Here is a 26246-nt window from a genome sequence, read left to right as displayed (position 1 = left end):
TTGTCAAGCCCTCGTTTAAAAGACTTGAACAGATTTATGTATCATCCAGCCGTTTTGCTGGACGATTGTTCGTGACATGACGGCTCCGTGAAGGCTAAGGCAACGAAGATATTATTAAAATATCACAGGTATGTTTACAAAACCGAAAATTCAAACGACAAAATACATGACACTGATTGTCAAAAATTTAAGTCTAACTTGAATTTTTGAATTTTTCAGTCTTCACAAAAATGCTTAGATTGTCAAGTCCTCGTTTAAAAGACTTGAACATAATTATGTAGCATCCACCCGTTTTGCTGGATGATTTTCCATGATGTGTCGGCTTCGTGACGTCTAAGGCAATTAAGATATTAGGAAAATATCACAAGATATGTTTAAAAAACCAAAAATTCAAACGAAAAAATACATGACACTGATCGTCAAAAATGCAAGTCTAACTTGAATTTTAAAATTTTTCAGTCTTCACAAAATTGCTTAGATTGTCAAGTCCTCGTTTAAAAGACTTGAACATAATTATGTAGCATCCAGCCGTTTCGCTGGACGATTGTCCGTGACGTAACAGCTCCGTGACGGCTAAGGCAATTAAGATGTTAGGAAAATATCACAAGATATGTTTACAAAACCAAAAATTCAAACGAAAAAATACATGACACTGATCGTCGAAAATTCAAGTCTAACTTGAATTTTTGAATTTTTGAGTCTTTGCAAAAATGCTGAGATTGTCAAGTCTTCGTTTGAAAGACTTGAACAGAATTATGTATCATCCAGCCGTTTTGCTGGACGATTTTTCGTGACATGACGGCTCCGTGACGGCTAAGGCAACGAAGATATTAGGAAAATATAATAGGTATGTTTACAAAACCAAAAATTCAAACGACGAAATACATGACACTGATCTTCAAAAATTCAAGTCTAACTTGAATTTTTGAATTTTTCAGTCTTCACAAAAATGCTTCGATTGTCAAGTCCTCGTTTAAAAGGCTTGAACATAATTATGTAGCATCCATCCGTTTTGCTGGATGATTGTCCGTGACGTGTCGGCTCCGTGACGTCTAAGGCAATTAAGATATTGGGAAAATATCACAAGATATGTTTACAAAACCAAAAATTCAAACGACAAAATACATGACACTGATCGTCGAAAATTTAAATCTAACTTGAATTTTTGAATTTTTCAGTCTTCACAAAAATGCTTCGATTGTCAATTCCTCGTTTAAAAGACTTGAACATAATTATGTATCATCCAGCCGTTTTGCTGGATGATTCTCCGTGACGTGTCGGCTCCGTGACGTCTAAGGCAATTAAGATATTAGGAAATTATCACAGGTATATTTACAAAACCGAAAATTCAAACGACATAATACATGACACTGATTGTCAAAAATTCAAGTCTAACTTGAATTTTTGAATTTTTCAGTCTTCACAAAAATGCTTAGATTGTCAAGTCCTCGTTTAAAAGACTTGAACATAATTATGTAGCATCCACCCGTTTTGCTGGATGATTTTCCGTGACGTGTCGGCTCCGTAACGTCTAAGGCAATTAAGATATTAGGAAAATATCACAAGATATGTTTACAAAACCAAAAATTCAATCGCCAAAATATATGGCACTGATCGTCAAAAATTCAAGTCTAACTTGAATTTTTGAATTTTTCAGTCTTCACAAAAATGCTTAGATTGTCAAGTCCTCGTTTAAAAGACTTGAACATAATTTTGTAGCATCCACCCGTTTTTCTGGATGATTTTCCGTGACGTGTCGGCTCCGTGACGTCTAAGGCAATTAAGATATTAGGAAAATATCACAAGATATGTTTACAAAACCAAAAATTCAAACGACAAAATACATGACACTGATCGTCGAAAATTCAAATCTAACTTGAATTTTTGAATTTTTCAGTCTTCAGAAAAATGCTTAGATTGTCAAGTCCTCGTTTAAAAGACTTGAACATAAATATGTAGCATCCAGCCGTTTTGCTGGACGATTGTTCTTGACGTGACGGCTCCGCGACGGCTAAGGCAATTAAGATATTAGCAAATTATCACAGGTATGTTTACAAAACCAAAAATTCAAACGACAAAATACATGACACTGATCGTCAAAAATTCAAGTCTAACTTGAATTTTTGAATTTTTCAGTCTTCACAAAAATGCTTAGATTGTCAAGTCCTCGTTTAAAAGACTTGAACATAATTTTGTAGCATCCACCCGTTTTTCTGGATGATTTTCCGTGACGTGTCGGCTCCGTGATGTCTAAGGCAATTAAGATATTAGGAAAATATCACAAGATATGTTTACAAAACCAAAAATTCAAACGACAAAATACATGACACTGATCGTCGAAAATTCAAGTCTAACTTGAATTTTTGAATTTTTCAGTCTTCACAAAAATGCTTCGATTGTCAAGTCCTCGTTTAAAAGACTTGAATATAATTATGTAGCATCCAGCCGTTTTGCTGGATGATTGTCCGTGACGTGTCGGCTCCGTGACGTCTAAGGCAATTAAGATATTAGGAAAATATCACAAGATATGTTTACAAAACCAAAAATTCAAACGAAAAAATACATGACACTGATCGTCGAAAATTCAAGTCTAACTTGAATTTTAAAATTTTTCAGTCTTCACAAAATTGCTTAGATTGTCAAGTCCTCGTTTAAAAGACTTGAACATAATTATGTAGCATCCAGCCGTTTTGCTGGACGATTTTCCGTGACGTGACGAATCCGTGACGGCTAAGGCAATTAAGATGTTAGGAAAATATCACAAGATATGTTTACAAAACCAAAAATTCAAACGAAAAAATACATGATACTGATCGTCGAAAATTCAAGTCTAACTTTAATTTTTGAATTTTTGAGACTTCACAAAAATGCTTAGATTGTCAAGTCCTCGTTTAAAAGACTTGAACAGAATTATGTATCATCCAGCCGATTTGCTGGACGATTGTTCGTGATATGACGGCTCCGTGACGGCTAAGGCAACGAAGATATTAGGAAAATATCACAGGTATGTTTACAAAACCGAAAATTCAAACGACAAAATACATGACACTGAACGTCAAAAATTCAAGTCTAACTTGAATTTTTGAATTTTTCAGTCTTCACAGAAATGCTTAGATTGTCAAGTCCTCGTTTAAAAGACTTGAACATAATTATGTAGCATCCAGCCGTTTTGCTGGACGATTGTCCGTGACGTGACGGCTCCGTGACGGCTAAGGCAATTAAGATATTAGGAAAATATCACAAGATATATTTACAAAACCAAAAATTCAAACGACAAAATACATGACACTGATCGTCGAAAATTCAAGTCTAACTTGAATTTTTGAATTTTTTCAGTCTTCACAAAAATGCTTAGATTGTCAAGTCCTCGTTTAAAAGACTTGAACATAAATATGTAGCTTCCAGCCGTTTTGCTGGACGATTGTTCTTGATGTGACGGCTCCGCGACGGCTAAGGCAATTAAGATATTAGGAAAATATCACAAGATATATTTACAAAACCAACAATTCAAACGACAAAATAAATGACACTGATCGTCGAATATTAAATTCTAACTTGAATTTTTGAATTTTTCAGTCTTCACAAAAATGCTTAAATTGTCAAGTCCTCGTTTAAAAGACTTGAACAGAATTATGTAGCATCCAGCCGTTTTGCTGTATGATTGTCCGTGACGTGACAGCCCCGTGACGGCTAAGGCAATTAAGATATTAGGAAAATATCACAAGATATGTTTACAAAACTGAAAATTCAAACGACAAAACACATGACACTGATCATCGAAAATTCAAGTCTAACTTGAATTTTTGAATTTTTCAGTCTTGACGAAAATGCTTAGATTGCCAAGTCCTCATTTAAAAGACTGAACATAATTATTTAGCATCCAGCCTTTATGCTGGACGATTGTGCCAACATAACAACTGGTTGTTAATTTTGGCTTTGTATTACCGAATCTTTCAGTGAAGACTGTGTAACTGGAAAAACTGTTTGGACAGCTTTTGAAAATGTCTTCCATTACCCACACTTCACTTTACGGACAGAGTAGGCAGAGCTCTTTCTTGAAAGACTAATAAAAGTTGATTTTCTTTCTTTCTTTGAAAGCCACTGCACATAAATGGCTTCCCATTTCTAGAAAATAATCTGTTCTTCAGTTATTACGAAATCCTTCAATGTTTCAAAAATCTGCGCTGGGATAACTGTTGAAACAAATACGAAGCTTTTAAAACAAATAGTTATAGCACGCGTCTTCAGCCTGACCTGAAGAAATAAAACTGTCGTCTTCCTTCACAAATAGACTTTTCTTTATAATTAAGCACCTGGTTTTTCCCATCTCCTTGGCTTCCAGAACACTCAATTTTACCGGGTTGGGTGAAAGTAGGTGGGCAACACCGGCTTTTGCCCATCCACTTACGTTGCCCAACGTTGGAGTAAAAAATGGCATCCCCAAACGTGGTCTTTCTCCCTTTGCAGCCCTCATGCTGACACATACATGAATAGTAGGTTGTATCTCATTTTTTTTGTCTGCCAATGCAATAAACTTGTGCTTCATAACACAGAGCTGGCTTTTGTTTACCTGTGATCGACAATGTTTGGTAAATTCAATAGAATCTCTATACAATCTATTTAATAGATTTTTTAAATTGAATTTTTCTTTCAAAATGGGTATGCTGTCACAATTTCTGAGGTAAAATGTTATAAATAAAACTTGTTTAATTATAATAAAATTAATTAAAAAAAATTATATAAAAAATTATATAAAAAAAGTATATAGAAAAATTAAATAAAATTATAATAAAATATAATTATAATAAAATTTGTTTACCTGTGATCCATAATGTTTGGTAAATTCAATAGAATCTCTATACAATCTATTTGATAGATTTTTTAAATAGAATTTTTCTTTCAAAATGGGTATGCTGTCACAATTTCTGAGGTAAAATGTTATAAATAAAACTTGTTTAATTATAATAAAATTAATTAAAAAAATTATATAAAAAATTATATAAAAAAAATTATATAAAAAAATTAAATAAAATTATAATAAAATATAATTATAATAAAATTTGTTTACCTGTGATCGATAATGTTTGGTAAATTCAATAGAATCTCTATACAATCTATTTAATAGATTTTTTAAATAGAATTTTTCTTTCAAAATGGGTATGCTGTCACAATTTCTGAGGTAAAATGTTATAAATAAAACTCGTTTAATTATAATAAAATTAATTAAAAAAAATTATATAAGAAATTATATAGAAAAAAATATATAGAAAAATTAAATAAAATTATAATAAAATATAATTATAATAAAATTTGTTTACCTGTGATCGATAATATTTGGTAAATTCAATAGAATCTCTATACAACCTATTTAATAGATTTTTTCTTTCAAAATGGGTATGCTCTCACAATTTCTAAGGTAAAATGTTATACCAAAAAGTCATTTTTTTATTGACTACAACCTTAATCTACATAAAACGTCCATAGAGTACTTCAGTATGGAGTTTTTAGAAAGTTTTGGTATTACTTCAAATAATGTAAGAGGTACGATTATTTCAAAATGGATTTTTTTTAAATACATATTTTTTACCAAGCCTCAGCTTGAGGGTCACAACATAGCTAAGGAATGCCGTATTTAGTTTAAATAGTTCTAGAGCCAACTTTCAAATATAAGGAACCCTTCTTCGGCCCCTTCCACAGTGACAAAACATAACTTTAATTTAGAGTGTTTTAAATTTTTCTGCAATATTTGTTACAACATTAAAAGTGAAAATGGTCAAAAGCTTTAAATGAACTGTATAACAGAAATTGAAACGCTCCATTTTCTTGAACTTTCTTGAACTCCGTTTTCTGATGAACTCCAGTTACATTACTGCACAAACTATAAGCCTTGGCATTCTTAAGAAAAAATATCACATACCAATGTTTTCATTGAAAGTAATTTTATTTGAGAAAATTACCTTTATTAGCTAAATTTGCGTGTCAACTGTGATTGTAGTTTTTTTTTATAGCCACTGAACAGAGAATAAAATAATTAGATTAAAATACTTATTTGCAATTGAAAATTTTCTGACAAATCCTACAATAACAATTTTAGTCTAATTGAATCCTACAATAATTTATAGTCTAATTGAGAAACAAGTGAGTAGCAAGAAGACTTTGAGTTTACAGCTGTTTTTTTTTTTCTATCTTGAAGATCTAACACTAGATAATCAGGATACATTCATGCTAGGTGCGAGAATTACACATAGTTGTGTAACTTCTAAAATAAGTCTCATCTTATAGCAGCGGATAATTAATTTTTTGAGACCAGATGCCTCTGGACAGAATATTATGGTGGGTATCAAGTTCTTGGGCAAGAAGATGACTTCAGAGTATTTGTCATAATAGGTTGGAAACTCTTGGAAAACGGAGATATGCCTCATGGGATAACAAATAGATAAGTATAAAAAACGTGCCATGGTGGATATTTAACCATTATTTAAAAAGAAACTATGAGCGACGGGAATAAAGATTTCAGACATGAACTAACATTGCTACAAGTAAGTAAAAAAGAAAAATAAGGCAGAAAAAGATTCTAACACCAAGCGAAATAGTGAAGAAAATTCGGATCCTTTCTAAGCCAATTTTACAAGTAATTCCCATGATGATATCTTGGCCAAAGTAGGTTTAGACGAACTCTATAGGAGTTACAATACTGAATTTACCAGATAATTTAAAGAGAATTTATTGCTGATGATAGGAAACCAATGGTATCCAGACAGTGCAATAGCACTACAGAAGTGAAGATCAATATAGCTTCGACTTATTACTTGCTTTTTCTTCTTCTTTTTTGACCAGGCCACTTCGTATGCATCAAATCTTTTAAGTTGATTCTTTCAATTGAAAATTAAAAGGTTTAATCACCTTTTTAAAAATCAGAAGTTTTGTGAGGCCATACATTCAAGCTCCCAGATTCTGTTTCACCGCCCATTCCCTTTTGATCCCCAAATAATTCTGATCGTAATTCTAGATTGTCGCTAAAATAAAAACAGTCAAACCCTTGAAGCAAAAGCTATAAATTTTGCATGTTGCTCTTTGTTTACAATGGGTAACAATGTTTTATTTTTGGGAAAGGGGGCAAATGTATCCATGGGAGTCAGAAAAGGATTATTGTACTAAAATGAAACTTTTAGGGAATATTGATAGAGACATTGGAATATTGTATCCAGGTTGTCAGACTGGCGTATCAGCGATATCTAGGGAAAACTAAGGGATATAAATTGAAAGTATTTTAGAATTTTTAGAAGAATATTGAACTAAATCAAAAGACACCAAGTGGATACACATTCTCAAAACGCCGTTTTTTTTCTTGACATTTGGAATGACCTGTGGTATTAAGCTAAAACTATGTAGAGATGTTGAGGAGGAAGTTGAACTAAATCGAAAGGAAAAACAAAAAAAAAATATATGAAAACTGGTTGCCAATATTACGTTTTCGAAATATTTCAGGAACATAAAAAAAAAAAATATTAAGGTGAAACATTCAAGGAATGTTAAATTACATATTGAACTAAATTAAAAGAGGCTTTCATAGCCCCTGTGGCAAATACTTTAAATTGGGACCAATGGAGATTATGAGAATTTGTGGAACTTTGTTGTATCCTAGCGAATCCAGTTCAGTAACAAGAGTTTTCAAACAGAAGATTACTGGAAAACTTCCATTGTTAATATTTGTCACCTTTCAAACATAGAACAGTCAAGAAGGAAGAAATACCATTGACATCCAGCGAAAACTAGGGTTATTACTCCATTACAAGAAAATATCTTTCTGCATCATGTAGACCTAATTGGATCATCAATTATGGTTTAAGAGTGGAGACTGTCCACAAAGTAATTCACTTCAAAAAGAAAGTTTAAATTTATCAAATATATATTTTTTTGGAAAAAAAGGGTAAAACAACATCTCAACGTCACGATTTTTGGCAAGCTGGTGGAGTAGGAACGGAAATCTATAAAGTACACTGTAGTAACTAACCTCAAGAAATTGATTTGTCTGACACAAGATTTAAACTTTTTGTTTACCCTTTTTACCGTTTTTACCATTTACACTGAAAGTCCAGAAAAAAGAATACATTTACCGAGGAAAAATTTTGAGACATATATGCTTTTGGATATCCAAGATGATCAAGAGCGAAGATTACTTGGATCAACCTGTTCTATGCTTAACGAAAGAAAATTGTACGGGAAGAAAAAAGTGGAGGTGCATTGCCATTGATAGCTTTTACGCATAAAGAGACTCACAAAATCCACTAAGGGGCCTGGCCTCAACCCCACTTTGACTAATCAGAGAGTTTTCAAATTAGTATCTTGAGACGTATTCCAATTTTGTCAATAGTGAAAGCAAAATTGAAATAGGACAGGTTACAAAATGTAGTTTTTAGCGACTAATCTACAGAAATTTTTATAGATTACCCTAAATACTGCTATATAATAATTTTAAGTGGGTCTCTTATCTAAGCAGCAAATGGAGTAAGATCTCGGTTGATTTAGAATTATTTATCCATTGACAATTTTCAGGGTGCCCAATTTGAAGTCAAATCACAAGGACCTGAATAAATATTGGCAAATCACTAATGTTTAAGTTCTTCACGGTCGAAGCAAGAAAGATAGGATTTTTCGGTATTCTCAACATAGTCTATTGAATGGATTATTATATAACAACTCAACCTCTGGGCCACTCAGATTTAAAGGAAATTGAGACTTCAAATTCTTATTAGTTTTGTTCACTGAAACATTAATATATTTTGTTTTCACTTGTTAATAGTAAGATACATTTTGTTCTCTTCCAAAAGCAAACCATAGGATTGGTTAAATATAAAAAAGAAGGTTTTTCAACTGAAAGTACGGAGCAACATCAAACTTAAAACGAACAGAAATTATTACTTGAAAGGGCTATTCCTTTTAAACACCTCACTCTTTACTTTAAAGTTTTTTAGAACTTTTTCAAAAGGCTTCCTATTGTTGTAACTAAACGAACCTTGTGTTTCAGGAATCATTCTTAGAGAATTGGGACAAAATTCAAACTTTAGCGCAAAGAACGAGGTGTCGAAAAGGAGCAACCCCCCTTATATACGTAATAATTTCTGTTTAGTTATAAGTTTTAATGTTGCTCCTCAGTTTAAGTTGAAAAACTTTAGGCCAGGGTATCTGGCTCTGCCTCCAAAGAAAAATCCCTCTTCCCCATAGAATAATTCTCTAGACAATTCCATCCTGATGAAAATTTATCCCGGACAACTGCCCTTAACATCTCCATGCGTAAAATTGAGTGGGCAATGAGAAAGCAAGATATAAGAAGAATTTTGTATAAAACTTACCCTTACACTCCTTTCAAAATTCTCCCCCCAAAGAAAATTATCCCCGTGGAAATCACCACCCAGCAGAAAATTCCTCCACCCCCCAAAAAGTGAATTCTCACTTTTCAATAACAAATACTATATATAAGCAATGGGCAAATCTTAATACTTAAAGACCTTTCCCCAAGGGCTTTGGAGGGTCGTGATGTCACCATATGCATAGTTATTCGGCCTTTCGAGTATATTTAACAAAATGGCTGTCTCAAAATTTGGAAAAGACGATTTTGAGCAAAAGGGGCATAGGAGGGGGCCTAGTTGCCCTCTAATCTTTTCGGTTACTTAGAAATGACATTAGAACTTTCAATTTCAGTTCAAATGAGCCCTCTCCCAATTTTCTAGAGTCACTAGGTCAATACAACCACCCCTGAAAAAAAACGAAGAAAAAAAAAATAAACACTCATCCGTGATTTTTCTTCTGGCAAAAAAAAATACAAAATTTCATGTTTTTGAAGATAGGAGCTTGATAACTCTGCTGTAGGGTTTTCTCATACGGTGAATCTGACGGTGTCATTTTCATCAAGATTCTATGACGTTTAGTGGGTTTATTCCCCTTTTTTCAAAATCAGGAACATTTCTTCAGACTCGTGGCCTTTGTTGGGAAAGACTAAACTTAATAAAATTTAAATATTCGACATCACCAATATAAGCCAATTTTTTCGATATGTCTATTAATAACCAAATTCCGTTTTTTAGAGTTTCGGTTGCTATTGAGCCGGGTCACTCCTTACTTACAGTTCGTTACCATTAACTGTTTGAAAGAAGAATATTCTGTCTTTTCATACAGGACTAGCCCACTAGGTGCCTTATTTCTATGGTTTTAGGGTAGATACCTCACCAGAGGCACATTCATTTTAAGTTTGGACTATTTTGAACAATAAGGCTATCTCAAAATCTTAAGCAGGTGTCTTTTGGAGAAAATTGCGTGAAAGGAATTTGGTTACCCACTTTATCCTTGACCTTTAAAAAGAACCCTTGAATTATCAATTTTAATCCAAATGAGACCCTCCGAACTTTATGGATTTCCCAAAACTAAAGTTTGCCATTCTATGTAAAAAAAAAATGTTTTTGTAAATAGCTTCGGTACCCTGTTAAAATCTGTATATTTTTCAGTTTAACAACGAATTGTTCGTCAACTACAACCATACCTTCTATTTTGGGCGTCTTGAACAAGTTTCTGATTTGACAGTAAATGTATTTTTCTATATAAACGTTCAGGCAGACGGTGAGAATCCCGCTGACATTTCTGCATTGCTGAATGACATAGAGACCACAATTGGTCAAGAATTAACTTCTACTTCATATACTATGGACTTAAAGAGGCTTGAAATTGCTAAGAACCTTATTACTTGTTCAACGCAGAATATTTGTGCTAGTGGAATTGACAAATACGCAATATGCAACAATGATCCAGCTACTGGCCTGCCAAATTGTAATTGCAGCAGGGGGTAAGTACATCATACCATTAAAGTGATTTATCTGTTTCTTTTAAGTGCATCATAAAATGAATGGTGCAGCAAAATCAGCTTTAAACGAGCCCCTCATGGTACCGTCTTAGAGTATATTAAATAATAAAAAAAAGAATTTTGTCGATTGACAGTAAGGAGGAATATTAAAACCTAAGACGAACAGAAATTATTACGTATATGAGGGGGGTTACTCCTCCAGAACGCCACTCTCTTTACACTAAAGTTTTTTATTACCTTTAAAAAAGCCTCTTAATTTTTGGGACTTAGAATTTTCTTTTGTACACAGAATTTTTTGGACTTAGAATTTTATGGAATTCAAAATTTTTGGGACTCATAATTTTCTTATGGATTTTTTTAGACTTGAAGTTATTTGGACTTAGAATATTATGGACACAGAACTTTTCAGGACTTGAATTTCTTTGGACTTAGAATTTTCTTTTGTTCTCAGATTTTTTTGGACTTACAATTTTATGGACTTTTAGGCATAGAATTATCAAAGAACCTTGTTTAAATATTTTTTTACTCTGTTTTGCACAAAGTTCTATGAAGTACTTTGAATCAAATGTGTGGTTCGAAATGTTTTGTACTCTGTTATGAACAAAGCTCGATGAAGATACGTTTCTTTGAATCAAGTGTGTGATTCAAATGATTTTGTATTCTGTTTTGCACAAGGATCTATGAAAATATGTTTCTTTGAATCAAATGGATGGTTCAAATTGTTTTTACTATATTTTGCAGAAAGCTCGATTGACATGCGTTCCTTTGAATCAAAAGTATGGTTCAAAATGTTTTGTAATCCGTTCTACAGACATGATATGCAAGATATGGTATACTACCACTCAAAGATAGATGAATGAGAATTTTACCAAAGTCTGAAATTGATGAATTGAATTCTCTTTAGACTTCGAGACATAGGAATTGAGAATTTATCAAAATTGAGTAAGAAAGAGAAACTACTATCAGCTCATAAGCGGTATACTAGAGTCTGAAATAGGTGAATTAGGTTTTACTAAAGTGTGAGAGAGATGAATTGGACTCTTTTTATAGTTAGAGACATATGATGTGGGAATCTATCAAGATTCAGTCAAACACAGAAACTACTACCAGCTCAAAAATGGTATACTAGAGCCTGAAATAAATGAATTAGGCTTTTACTAAAGTCTGAGAGAGATGAATCGTTTTTTTTTTTAGAATTCGACACATGTGATGTTGGAATCTATCAAGTTTCATTCTGGCACAAACACATCTACTAGCTCACAAGGGATATAATAGAATCAGAAATAGGTGAATTAGGTTTCTACCCAAGTCTTAGAGCGATGAATTGCATTCGTTTTAGAGTTAGAGACACATGAAGGGGGAAATTATCAAGATTCAGTCAGAAATACAAACTATTACCAGCTAACAAATAGTATACTATTTATGAGATGTGAGCATGAAATAGGTGACTCAGGTTTATACCAAAGTGTAAGAGTGATGAATCCGATTATTTTAGAGTTAGATACATATGAAGTAGATATGTATTAAGATTCAGTCAGACACAGAAACTACAAATAGCTGACAAGTATTACAATAGAGTCTTAAATAGGTGAATTAGATTTTTATGGAAGTCTGATAGAGATGAATGGGATTCTTTTTAAAGTTAGAGACACATGAAGTAGGAATTTATCAAGATTCAGTCAGATACGGACACTACTACCAGCTCACAAGTGGTATACTAGAGTCTGAAATAGGTGAATTTGGTTTTTACCAAAGTCTGGGATTCGTTTTAGAGTTAGAGACATATGAAGTGGGAATATATCAAGATTCTTCAGACACAGAAACTAATACCAGCTCGCAAATGGTATACTAGAGTCTGAAATAGATGAATTAGGTTCTTACCATTGTCTGAGAGAGATGAATTGGATTGTTTTTAGAGTTAGAGACATATGAAGTTGGAATATATTAAAACTCATCCAGGCACAAACACTACTACCAGCTCACAAGTTGTATAACCGAGTCTGAAACAGGTGAATTAGGTTTTACCCAAGTCTGAGAGAGATAAATCGGATTCTTTTTAGAGTTAGAGACACATGATGTGAAAAGTTATCAAAATTCAGTCACACAGAGACACTACTACCAGCTAACAAGTGGTATATTAGAGGCTGAAACAGATGAATTTGGTTTTTACCAATGTCTGAGAGAGATTAATTGGATTCGTTTTAGACTTAGAGAAATATGAAGAAAGAATTTATCAAGATTAAGTCAGACAGAGAAACTACTTTCAGCTCACAAGTAGTATATATTGAATATGAAATAGGTGAATTAGGTTTTTAGCAAAGTCTGAAAGAGATGAATCTGATTCTCTTTTGAGTTAGAGACATATGAAGAGGGAATGTATTAGGATTCAGTCAGACATAGAAACTACTAAAAGCGGACAAGTGGTATACTAGAGTCTTAAATAGGTTAATTGGGTTTTTACCGACGTCTTTTCGGTTTTACCGAATTGGAATCTTTTTAGAGTTGGAGACACATGAAGATAAAATAAAAGTTCAAAATAGGGATAAAATCCTTTTTATTAGACAGTGAATAGAAAATTCACATAAAAATACCAGATATTTCGGTCACATATACAGTGACCGTCATCAGTAGTAAAACTAAAACAATTTAAAACAAAAGTTTATATAAGAAATCAAATAAAACTAAATATTGTTTAAATCTCTAATTCTTTTCAAAGCAAATGCGGAAGCTAGCTTCTTTGTCCCTCTTGGATTCGGTTCATTAGCGTTCAATGATATAACATTTGGACAAAGGTCAACTACATTGGGTGAATTGAACTTTACTCTGTCTGATTTTAATAAATTATCAAAGACAGAGTTCAGTCCATATTCACCTGTATCCCGATTCAAAGCAATATTCTTGAATGATATTTTCTTAATTTTAAGAGTTTCACGAAAATTTTGCTTTAAACCCCGATCCCTAGAAATCAAAGAGACATTCTCGAACAAAATAAAATGGTCTGGAAAATTAAAAATATGTTCTGAAAGGGATGAAGTAAAATCTTCAGACTTAAAATCTTGTTTTAAAACCGAAGAAACAAAATCTTTATGTTGCAATAATCTCAATTCTAAACTCTGTTTAGTACGTCCCACATATGAGCTTCCGCAAGTACAAGGGATCTGATAAACCCCACTTTGTTGCCCCAATGAAGTTCGATCCTTCCCAGAATTTAGATAACTACCCAAAGTATTATTACTCTTTAAAGCTACCCTTAGACCATTGCTTTGTAAAATTCTTTTAAGTTTTTCACTTAGCCCGGGTACATATGGTATGGAACAAAAAACATCCTTCTCCCGAGTTGTCTCCAAGACTTCCTTAGAAATCTCTAGATATCTTTTTGTCCTTTTTGATAAAGTCTGGTTAATTAACCATTCTGGATACATGTTGCTTATTAGTATTTTCCTTACAAAAGACAACTCCTCAATAGATTTTGGAGAGCAAATACTAAAGATCCGATCAGTTAAAGAAATGATCAAACCAATTTTTACTTGGCGAGCGTGACCGGAACTATAAGACAAATTCCAGACTATTTTGATTTTTCAAAAGACGAACATCAAGAAAAGGAAGTTTCCCATTCTCTTCCAATTCAACAGTAAAATTTAAATCCCCCCCCCCCCAAAGAATTAAGATGTTCCAAAAATCCTTTTAATTCTTCCTCCCCATAATCCCATACTGAAATAATGTCATCCATATACCGGCCCCAGAAAATATGTTTAAAACAATATGAATCTAACGCAATTGTTTCAATATTCTCCACAAAATATTAACTAATAAAGGTGATAAAGGGGCCCCCATAGGTAAACCATTTATTTGTTCGAAATACTCCTCTCTGAATTGAAATAATAAGAGAACTTATTGCACAACCTTACTAAAAACATAATTATAGAAACTTCCAAATCTGTTTTGCCACTAATCAAATCCAAATTTCTTAACAGCTTTCCTTCTAGAAGAGTTTCAGCTGCTTCCACATCAATGTTTGTGTACATTGATACAATGTCGAAGCTTGAAAGCAAAGAACTCGAACAAATTTCTACTTTTTTCAGTTTTTCAACCAAATTCGAAGAATTATTAATATACAAAATTTGTGTAGACAAAAGTGGTTTACAGATTGACACTAACCATTTGCTCAAAACACTTGTTGGTGACCTTGGACTTGACACAATTGGTCGTAATGGTAGGTTAGGCTTATGAATTTTGGGAAGTCCATATAATTTAGGGCACAAGGAACTGTGTGGAAGGCATTTCTAATAAAGTTGAGGTGTAATTTTTCCTTTTTCCTTTAAACACTTTAATTCGTTCTTAAACTTATTTGTAAAAGAGTCTGTTGGATTATACGATAGCTTCTTGTATGTTTTTTCATCATTTAGTAAATTTCTTAATTTTGATTCGTAGTCCACAGTATTCATGACAACTAAAGTGTTACTCTTATCTGCTTTTATAATGGTAATTGAACCATCCTTTTTCAAGTTTTTAAGAATTCTTATGTCTTTGATGGTCGTACTAGGAAATTCCGGTTTCAATATAGAATTAGATAGGGTTTTTACGGTAGAAGCTCTTACTAAGCTAACATCTTTTATTAGATTTGCGTTTTTATGCAAAGATGTTTCTATTGAAGAGATAATGTCTTCCACGGGGACTTTATCCGGCTTCAAACAAAACTTCGGGCCCTTTTCAAGCACTGATTTTTCTTGCATCGTTAAATTTCTTGATGATAAATCAACTCTACCTGGTCCAAGAATTGACGAAGGTATTACCGCATTATTTGTTGATAATTTCGAAAACTTTTTTAGCAATCTTTCTTTGGAAAGGCGAAATTCATGATTGAAGTGATTTTTTACTGTTTGTTGAATAAAAAAAAAGTCACTTACACTAAGTGACTTTTCGACTTTAGTCACTTTTCGACTAAGTGACTTTTACTAAAGCTCTTTTTCGACTTTTATCCTTAATAATGTGATTTAAAGTCTTGAAATGTAAGCTTCGTTGAAACTTTTCTTCCTTGAAAGTTCCCAAATGTAAATTGAATTTTAGTGAAGGTGGCACAATTCTCATTCTCTTACATCGTAGAAAAAAATCCTGTTGGTTGATAACATTTGCATGTTTTTCAAATCAGGTCCAAAATTTTGTTTTAAACTGGATAAAGTCCCCGTGGAAGACATTATCTCTTCAATAGAAACATCTTTGCATAAAAACACAAATCTAATAAAAGATGTTAGCTTAGTAAGAGCTTCTACTGTAGAAACCCTATCTAATTTTGTATTGAAACCGGAATTTCCTAGTACGACCATCAAAGACATAAGAAATCTTAAAAACTTGAAAAAGGATGGTTCATTTTCCGTTACAAAAGCAAATAAGAGTAACACTTTAGTTGTGATGAATACTGAGGACTACGAATCAAAATTAAGAAGTTTACTAAATGATGAAAAAACATGCAAGAAGCTATCGTACAATCCAAAACTCTTTTACAAATAAGTTTAAGAACGAATTAAAGTGTTTAAAGGATGAAGGAAAAATTACACCTCAGCTTTATTACAAATGCCTGCCACGCAGTTCCTTGTGCCCTAAATTATATGGACTTCCCAAAATTCATAAGCCCAACCTACCATTACGACCAATTGTGTCAAGTTCAAGGCACCAACAAGTATTTTGAGCAAATGGTTAGTGTCAATCTGTAAACCACTTTTGTCTACACAAATTTCGTATATTAAGAATTCTTCGAATTTGGTTGAAAAACTGAAAAAAGTAGAAATTTCTTCGAGTTTTTTGCTTTCAAGCTTCGACATTGTATCAATATACACAAATATTGATGTAGAAGCAGCCAAAACTCTTCTAGAAGGATGGGCCTCTTTATCTCCTTTATTAGTTAGTATTTTGTGGAGAATATTGAAACAATTGCGTTAGATTCATTTTTTTAAAACATATTTTCTGGGGCCGGTATATGGATGACATTATTTCAGTATGGGATTATGGGGAGGAAGAATTAAAAGGATTTTTGGAACATCTTAATTGTTTGGGGGGGGGATTTAAATTTTACTGTTAAATTGAAAGAGAAAGGGAAACGTTCTGTTATTGATGTTCTTATTTTTAAAAATGAAAATAGTCTGGATTTTAAAATTCACATAAAACCGACAAAAAACAGTAGACTTTTGTCTTGTAGTTCCGGTCACGCTCACCAAGCAAAAATTGGTTTGATTATTTCTTTAACTAATCGGATCTTTTGTATTTGCTCTCCAAAACGTGTTGAGGAGGAGTTGTCTTTTCTAAGGAAAATACTAATAAGCAACATGTATCCAGAATAGTTAATTAACCAGACTTTTTCAAAAAGAAGAAAAAGGTTTCTAGAGATTTCTAAGGAAGTCTTGGAGACAACTCGGGAGAAGGATGTTTTTTTGCTCCTTACCATATGTGTCCGGGCTAAGTGAAAAACTTAAAAAAAATTTACAAAGCAATGGTCTAAGGGTAGCTTTAAAGAGTAATAATACTTAGGGTAGTTTTCTAAATTCTGGGAAGTATCGAACTTTATTGGGGCAACAAAGTGGGGCTTATCAGATCCCATATACTTGCGGAAGCTCATATGTAGGACGTACTAACCAGAGTTTGGAAATGAGATTATTACAACATAAAGATTCTATTTCTTCGGCTTTAAAGCAAGATTCTAAGTATGAATATTTTACTTCAGCCCTTTCGGAACATATTTTTAATTTTCCAGACCATTTTATTTTGTTCGGGAATGTCTCTTTTGATTTCTAGGGATCGGGGTTTAAAGCAAAATTTTTGTGAAACTCTTGAAATAAAGAAAATCTTATTCAAGAATATTGCTTTGAATCGGGATACAGGTGAATATGGGCTGAACTCTGTCTATGATAATTTATTAAAATCTGACAGAGTAAAGTTCAATTCACCCAATGTAGTTGACCTTTGTCAAAATTTTATATCATTGAACGCTAATGAACCGAATCCAAGAAGGTCAAAGTGGCTAGCTTCCGCCTTCACTTTGAAAAGAATTAGAGATTTAAACAATATGTAGTTTTATTTGATTTCGTATATAACCTTTTGTTTTAAATTGTTTTAGTTAGTTTTACTACTGATGACGGTCACTTTATATGTAACCGAAATATCTTGTATTTTTTTGAATTTTCTATACACTGCTTAAAGGATGAAGGAAAAATTACACCTCAATTTTATTACGAAATGCACGTGCTCACGCAGTTCCTATGTGCCACTAAATTATATGGACTTCCCAAAATTCAGTCAGACCCAACCTACCATTACGACCAATTGTGTCAAGTTCAAGGCTACCAACAAGTATTTTGAGCAAATGGTTAGTGTCAATCTGTAAAGCCACTTTTGTCTACACAAATTTCGTATATTAAGAATTCTTCGAATTTGGTTGAAAAACTGAAAAAAGTAGAAATTTCTTCGAGTTCTTTAGCTTTCAAGCTTCGACATTGTACCAATATACACAAATATTGATGTAGAAGCAGCCAAAACTCTTCTAGAAGGATGGGCCTCTTTATCTCCTTTATTAGTTAGTATTTTGTGGAGAATATTGAAACAATTGCGTTAGATTGATTTTTTTAAAACATATTTTCTGGGGCCGGTATATGGATGACATTATTTCAGTATGGGATTATGGGGAGGAAGAATTAAAAGGATTTTTGGAACATCTTAATTCTTTGGGGGGGGGATTTAAATTTTACTGTTGAATTGGAAGAGAATGGGAAACTTCCTTTTCTTGATGTTCGTCTTTTGAAAAATCACACTGCTTTATTTGCAATAGCTTCGCAATAATGTGAGAGAAGATTTAGATTAAACAATTTCAATTGAAATGGTAGTAATGACTAAGGGTGCGCAGATTCAGAGAAAAATTCAAAAAAAAATTCTTTTAACTTGACCAATGGAATTCTTAACAATACTCAAAACATATATTGGTTTACTTTGCAACCCGTTTCTATAACTTGTATTTCCAAGACCAATTGACCTGAAGGGACTACTTAGAACGATTCCTATTACCCTATTCCCCTTTTTTCAACTAATTCTATATGCTTACCCCACTCTACAATCCTTTGTTAGCCTACACCCTAAGTAAATAAACTCATCCACACCTCAATTTTATTACAAATGCCTGCCACGCAGTTCCTTGTGCCCTAAATTATATGGACTTCCCAAAATTCATAAACTTACTGTCCACCAACTTACTAAACCATTTTCCTCAATTGACTTTGCTGACTTTATTACAGTCGAAAAAAGTTTTAACTTTATTTAACTTTTTTAAGAATGTCACCAAAGTTTAGCCAATAGCAGAAGATATCTGGGAAATTTCAAATGGATGAAGAATCCAATTCATCTCTCTCAGACTTTAGTAAATACCTAATTCACCTATTTTAGACTCTAGTGTACCACTTCTGAGCTGGTAGTATTGTCTTTGTCTGACTGAATCTTTATAAATTCTAACTCCAAAAAATCTGATTCACCTATCTCAGACTTTGGTAAGAATCTAATTCATCTATTTCAGACTCTAGTATATTATATCTAGTCTATCATGTCTGTAAAACGGAGTAGCCTACTTAACATTTTGAACCATAGATGTGATTCTAAGAAACGTATTTTCATCAAGCTTTATGCAACACAGAGTACAAAACATTTTGAACCATCTATTTGATTAAAAGAAAAGTATCTTCAGTTAGCTTTGTGTAAAACAGAGCACAAAACATTTTGAGTCAGACATTTGATTCAAAGAAACTCATCTTCATCGATCTTTGTGCAAACAGAGTACAAAACATGTTGAACCAAACATTTGATTCAAATAAAGGTATTTTCACCGAGCTTTGTGCAAAAACAGAGAACAAATCATTTTAAACAAGCTTCTTTGAAAATTTTATGTCCAAACAATTAATTGTCCTAAGAAATTCTGAGTCCAAAAAGTTCAAAGTCCCAAAAATTCTAGGTCCAAAAAATTCTAAGTCCAAGAAAAGGAGGGGTGGGCAAAAAGGTAAGGAAGGCGTATGTGGGGTCCCTTGTTGGTGGGACATGGATAACTATAAGTTCCCACAAAAAAAATGCTATAGGAATTTATTCGTTGGGGAAAATAAGTTCGCTGATTTACTTTACCCAAGCGCGTCTCATTTGAAAAAAGGGGTAGCATATTTGTTGCTTTTTGAATAATTAAAATTGAGTTCGTATTATAAAATGTGCCCAGTTTACTTTACTGAAACGCGTGTCACAAGACTAGTTTCATTCCATCCAAATTAAAAATGAATTGATATAATTGTCTTGAAATTACTGAATGTTATATATTATAATAACTGGTCATTCCTCTTAATCAGTGAAGCTTGAATATATGCTAATCATGTCCTGACAGGAATATATAAGTCATTGGCCTATATTTATCGTGGTTCCTGTTACAGAGACAGTAACCGGTTATGCTATTAATGTCATCGTGGGAGTATTACAAAACTCAATACAAATAGGCAAATTTTGTAACTTAAAGACTTTCCCCAGGGGCTGTGGGAGGGTCATGATATCCCCAAAGGCATAGTTATTAGGTTTTTCAAATATTATGAACAAAATGGCTATCTCAAAGTTTGATCACACGATTTTGAAAAAAAGGAGTGCGGGAAGGGGCCTAGTTGCCGGCCCAATTATTTTGTCACTTGAAAAGGGAACAACAAATTTTTATGTCCGTTCAAATGAGTCCTCTTACGGTATTATAGGACTACTGGATCGATACAGTCACCCCTGGGAAAAACAACGAACAAAAAAAAGAACTACAACATATAAACATGCATCCGTGATCTTTCTTCTGGCAGAAAATACAAAATTTTACATTTTTTCAGATAGGCACCTGAAACTTCCATAGCAGGGTTATCTGATATGCTAAATCTAATGGCGTGATTTTCATTAGAATTCTATGAGTTTTAGAGGATGTTTTCCCCTCTTTTAAAAAATAAGGCAAAATTTCTCAGTTTGTAACCTTTGATGGGTAAGATTAAACTTATTAAAATTTATATATTTGAAATCAGCATAAAACTCCAATTCTTTGGATACATCCATTAGCATAAAAATTTCTGTGTTTAGAGTTTTGGCTACTATCAAGTAGGGTAGCACCTTACTTACAGTTCGTTACCATTAACTATTTCATACGATGAATAATTTGATCAAGAATAAAGAAATGAGGCAACATCAAATTTAAATCGATCTCATTGAAAGTATGAAACTATGCTTGGCTAGCAATGTAATTATTCCAATGGTACTTTAACGATCGGAAACATATTTGTAAGGCTGCTTCTTGAAGGGCCTTTAATAGCCTTAGCGTGGCCCTCTCAATTTCAGGGATAGTATCAAAATTGTTTCCATATTTTATCTATTTTGTCTATTTTCTAAGGATTTGCCTAATTTTTTCTTCTTCTCTGAAAGACATGAAAGCTACCGAGCTTACAAGGAAGCGGGTGGATCAAAATGAAGACACAGCATTCTGAAATTTGGCTATTTTGATATGTTACAGAGGAGATTGGGTCAAAAAACTGTCTCCTCCGATTGAATTTAACTTGAAGGGTTAAGCTATTAAACTAGAACAACTAATAAAAGTAATTCAGTTCAAAAGAAAAGAAAACATATTTTAGAAAAATGTTTTTGTAAAAAAATGAGTATTCAAAAAATTGTAAAGAGTTATATTGAAAAATGAAAAAAGCATAAATGAAGTTTTATAGCAAATGAAAAACACCCTGTTCAAAATATATTTTATGTTTGATAAGGATAAATTACGTTCAAGCTTCAAGGGAATCTATTGGGCTGGTGGCACTCCCCTTATTTTTCTAAATTTTAGTTTGTTTTAAGTGTGACACGAATATTCTTTTTAATTATATTTCGTTTTCGATCCATCTATGGCTGTAAAGGCAAGAACCTTTGTGTTGTATTTTAAGATACATCGAATTTTTCCACTACTTTAAATGGTTACTTGAGTTTTTTTCTGTTTGGTTTAGCTTTTATTTAGTTCAAAACTTTATTTAGTAGTTTAATAATTTGTTTTAGTTCAATACTTTTACTTGAAAACATTTTTTCTATAATGTTTTCTATATTAGTTCAATAAAAGAAGCTGCACTAAATATGTACTTTATTGTTTCTTTAAGGAGAAGCATTTTCATGATAGTTTGATGAAACAAACAAGTTCTTCGAAAAAAGTAAACAGTGACGGTATAATTTGGAAGACAAATGAAACTCAGAGAGGAGAGAAAGTAACAAAATGAAAAATAAAATCAAAAAGGGTAGAAAAACGAGGATTTTGTCAGCCAGTGGCGAAACCATGAATATTAAAATGTAAGCAAATTTTTCGACAAGGACCTTCGCCACGTTGTCCTCAGTGCTAAACAAAAAAGAAAAAAAAACGAAAATCTAACCTTTCGAAGTTTACCTTACAAAGACAGAACAGACACCGAATAAAAACCAGGCATAAATCAATGAAAATGAATTAACCAAGATGATTGGGCAAGGATCTTTCGCCTTGCAATAGTTTTAGCTGGTCTACAACACCGCCCTGAACCTATTTAGCTGGTCTACTACACCGCCCTGAAAACTATTTTATTCAAATTTTTATACATCAGTTAGATACTAGTCATAATCAAATTGAATTTTTATGGCCTAAGTTTGTGCAAATGTGTATGTTTGTGCATGTTTGCATAGTATTTTTTTTTCAAAAGCTCTCCAAAGTTTTTTAAAAATTGGCCAGTCTTGGGTTTTATGGCCTGAAAAAAGATCTAGATAGGTCAAGAGACATTTCAAGATAATAAATTATATTATTTTTCCACCCAGAAGTGGTCTATGACGCATGCAAAATCACAAAAGATGACAAATATTTCAGAACGAACATCAAATACAAGAATAACAGTAGGGAATTCTTTTCATAAGACAGTGAAGATAATTTGAATGAATATTTCGGCCCTATGTCCAAGGGCGGTCCTCAGAAAAACAAAAATATATAATCAAACAGTTCGTGGTAACGAACTGTAAGTAAGGAGCGACAGAGCTCAATAGCAACAGAAACTCTAAAAACCAGAATTTTGATACTAATAGATGCATCAGAAGAATTATATTTTTATGCTGATTTCAAATATATAAATTTCTTCAAGTTTAGTTATACTAATCCAAAGTTACGCGCCTGAGAAAACTTGCCATGTTTTCGAAAAAAGGAGGAAACAACCCCTAAAAGTCATAGGACTTTAATGAAAATTACACCGTCAGATTCAGCGTATCAGAGAACCCTAGTATAGAGGTTTCAAGCTCCTATCTGCAAAAATGTGGAATTTTGTATTTTTTGCCAGAAGAAGGATCATGGATGCGTGTTGATTTTTTTTTATTTTTTTTTTTTCCCAGGGGTGATCGTATCGATCCAGTAGTCCTAGAATATCGTGAGAGGGCTCATTCAAATGGAAATTAAAAGTTCTAGTGCCCTTTCTAAGTGACCAAAAAAATTGGAGGGCAACTTAGCCCCCTCCCACGCTCATTTTTTTCCCGAAGTCTTTCAATCAAAATTTTGAGATAGCCATTTTGTTCAACATAGTCTAAAATGTTGCTAATATGTCTTTGAGGATGACTTAATCCCCCACTATTCCCATGGGGAAGGGCTGCAAGTTATAAACTTTGCCCATTGTTTACATATAGTATTGGTTATTGGGAAGTATACAGGCGTTTTCAGGAGGATTTTTTTTCTAGTGGGGGGTCGGGGTCAGAGTAGGGGTTACGGGGGAGGATCTTTCCATGGAAGATATTTCCTTGTGGGAATGGACATAAACTCTTGTTAGTAGTGATTTTTGTTCGTTTCACTCGTGTTAAGATTTATTTATTTATTTATATCAATATATATTAGTAGTATGTACATATTGACTTTACGTACGGCCATAGGAATCTCCATATTAGTTGCGTAGGATCAGAGGACAATGTTCTTCTACTTACCGCCATAGGACCATGCTATTTGCGTACGGTCATAGGACCAAGCTGTTTGCGTACGACCCTAGGAATCTCTATGTTATTTGCGTACGCCTCTACACCTTTTCAAAGAGATTCAGAACTCCCTCACATGGCATTATACTTTGGGTAGACTATGTTCCTCCATGCTATTTGGGTTATTGACTAACCAAGGCCAACCAGACAGGTTTCTGGTGGGTATAGTCTGGCTTGGCCGGTATAGTCAGGTTTGGTGGGTATAGTCTGGTTTGCTGTGTATAGTCTGGTTTGATGGTTATAGTCTGGTTTGGTGAGTGTAATATGCTTCGGTATTTCAAAGAAAGTGAGTATTACACTTTACTTTTTTGTTTTTGTTTGTTTTTGTTTTGTTTTTTAAATCGAAAAATAGAGATTGTAAAATTGAATATTTAGGACTTGTTTTCATTGATGTTTTTGCAAAAAGGGATAAGGAATTCCCAAATTGGACACTATGAACGATATTAATTAATGTTTTGAATAATAGGAGTGTGATTGATTCTAATTAGTAATTGGATTGTATGAAGGTGGAGAAAAAAAGGGATTAAACTGATTAGCAGTTAAGGTAATCCCGAAGGGGTTGTTAACTCAGGTAATTTGTTATAAATTTGAAACAACATCAGTTTATGAAAATGGCTAACGACGATAGAATGACATTGTGAGTTGACCTAGCTTTACCTCTCCGATGTGGTCTGTATAATACACAAGTGATGTTTGAACAGTATTGTCAATTTAAAATAGGGTCTAACGTTTTAGTATACTAAAAAGTTGATACTAAGAGAGATGTAGATGGTAAGAATAGAATTTTAATAATGAAATTCAGAACAAACCTTAGAAATCCTTGCAAATCAAGTAGTAAGGTGTATGTGAGTACGAGCCATCAAGGATCATAAGCACCAAGGACTCTAATCAGCAGAGACATCAACTCCCCAAAGGTCCCTTATCCCCAAACTCGAAGGGCGCCCCCTCCCTCCAACTTTTTGGCTCCACCCTTTTTTTTAACATGATATATTTTTTTCAACTTTTTTTTTTATATGTCTTCGAATCAGATGAAACAAACTTAAATTCAGTAGTGTTTTGTCGTAGTTTACCTTGTCACAGTTACATTCTTTTAATTTTTCAAAATTCATTTTGTATTTCTTTCATTGAAATGCAAGAGTTAGAATATTTCAGTAGTGTCTTGTTATGCTTTACCTTGTCACTGTTTTGTTGTGCTTTACCTTTTCACAGTTACATTCTATTGATTTTTCAAAGTTCATTTTGAATTTGTTTTCTCAAAATGCTAGATTTGGACTATTTCAGTTGTTTCATGTCGTGCTGTAAAGTGTCACATTTACCGTCACAGCATTTTTTAAATTTCATTTTGGATTTATTTCATTAAATTCAAGAGTTAGAATATTTCAGTAGTGCTTTGTCATGGTTTAGCTTGTCACATTTACATTCTCTTGATTTTTCAAAGTTCATTATGAATTTATTTCGTTGAAATGCAAGAGTTGGAATATTTCAGTATTGTCTTGTTATGCTCTACCTTGTCACAGTTACATTCTCTTGATCTTTCAAAGTTCATTTTGGATTTCTTTTGTTGAAATGCAAGAATTGGAATATTTCAGTAATGTTTTGTTGTGCTTTACCTTGTCACAGTCACATTCTCTTTATTTTTAAAGTTCATTTTGAATTTCTTTCGTGAAATGCAAGAGTTGGAATATTTCAGTAGTGTTTTGTCGTGTTTTACCTTGTCACAGTTACATTCTCTTAATTTTTCAAAGTTCATTATGAATTTCTTTTGTTGAAATGCAGGAGTTGGAATATTTCAGTAGTGTTTTGTTGTGCTCTACCTTGTCACAGTTACATTCTCTTGATTTTTCAAAGTTCATTTTGAATTTCTTTCGTGAAATGCAAGAGTTGGAATATTTCAGTAGTGTTTTGTCGTGGTTTACCTTTTCACAGTTACATTCTCTTAATTTTTCAAAGTTCATTTTGAATTTCTTTCGTTGAAATGCAAGAGTTGGAATATTTCAGTATTGTCTTGTTATGCTCTACCTTGTCACAGTTACATTCTCTTGATTTTTCAAAGTTCACTTTGGATTTATTTTGTTGAAATGCAAGAGCTGGAATATTTCAGTAATGTTTTTTTGTGCTTTACCTTGTCACAGTTACATTCTCTTGATTTTTAAAGTTCATTTTGAATTTCTTTCGTGAAATGCAAGAGATGGAATATTTCAGTAGTGTTTTATCGTGGTTTACCTTGTCACAGTTACATTCTCTTGATTTTTCAAAGTTCATTTTGAATTTTTTTCGTGAAATGCAAGAGTTGGAATATTTCATTAATGTTTTGTCATGGTTTACCCTGTCACAGTTACATTCTCTTGATTTTTCAAAG

At 32.9% G+C, this 26246-nt stretch overlaps 1 protein-coding gene across 1 annotated transcript in view; it reads left to right on the top strand.

Annotated features, from left to right (window-relative positions):
- LOC148953443 (uncharacterized) overlaps positions 1-26246 on the top strand; it is a gene marked incomplete at its 5' end in the record, with an annotated part of 221137 nt that overhangs the window by 98169 nt on the left and 96722 nt on the right. The window contains one exon of the mRNA XM_089087962.1: positions 10503-10837. Coding sequence (XP_088944088.1) covers positions 10503-10837 — 335 coding nt within the window. The remainder of the gene's footprint in view (positions 1-10502; positions 10838-26246) is intronic.

The sequence above is a fragment of the Artemia sp. Qi Xiang Cuo genome, chromosome 4 (assembly GCF_049724085.1).
Source record: "Artemia sp. Qi Xiang Cuo chromosome 4, ASM4972408v1, whole genome shotgun sequence".
NCBI lineage: Eukaryota > Metazoa > Arthropoda > Branchiopoda > Anostraca > Artemiidae > Artemia > Artemia sp. Qi Xiang Cuo.
This window is presented reverse-complemented; position numbering and strand designations above follow the sequence as displayed.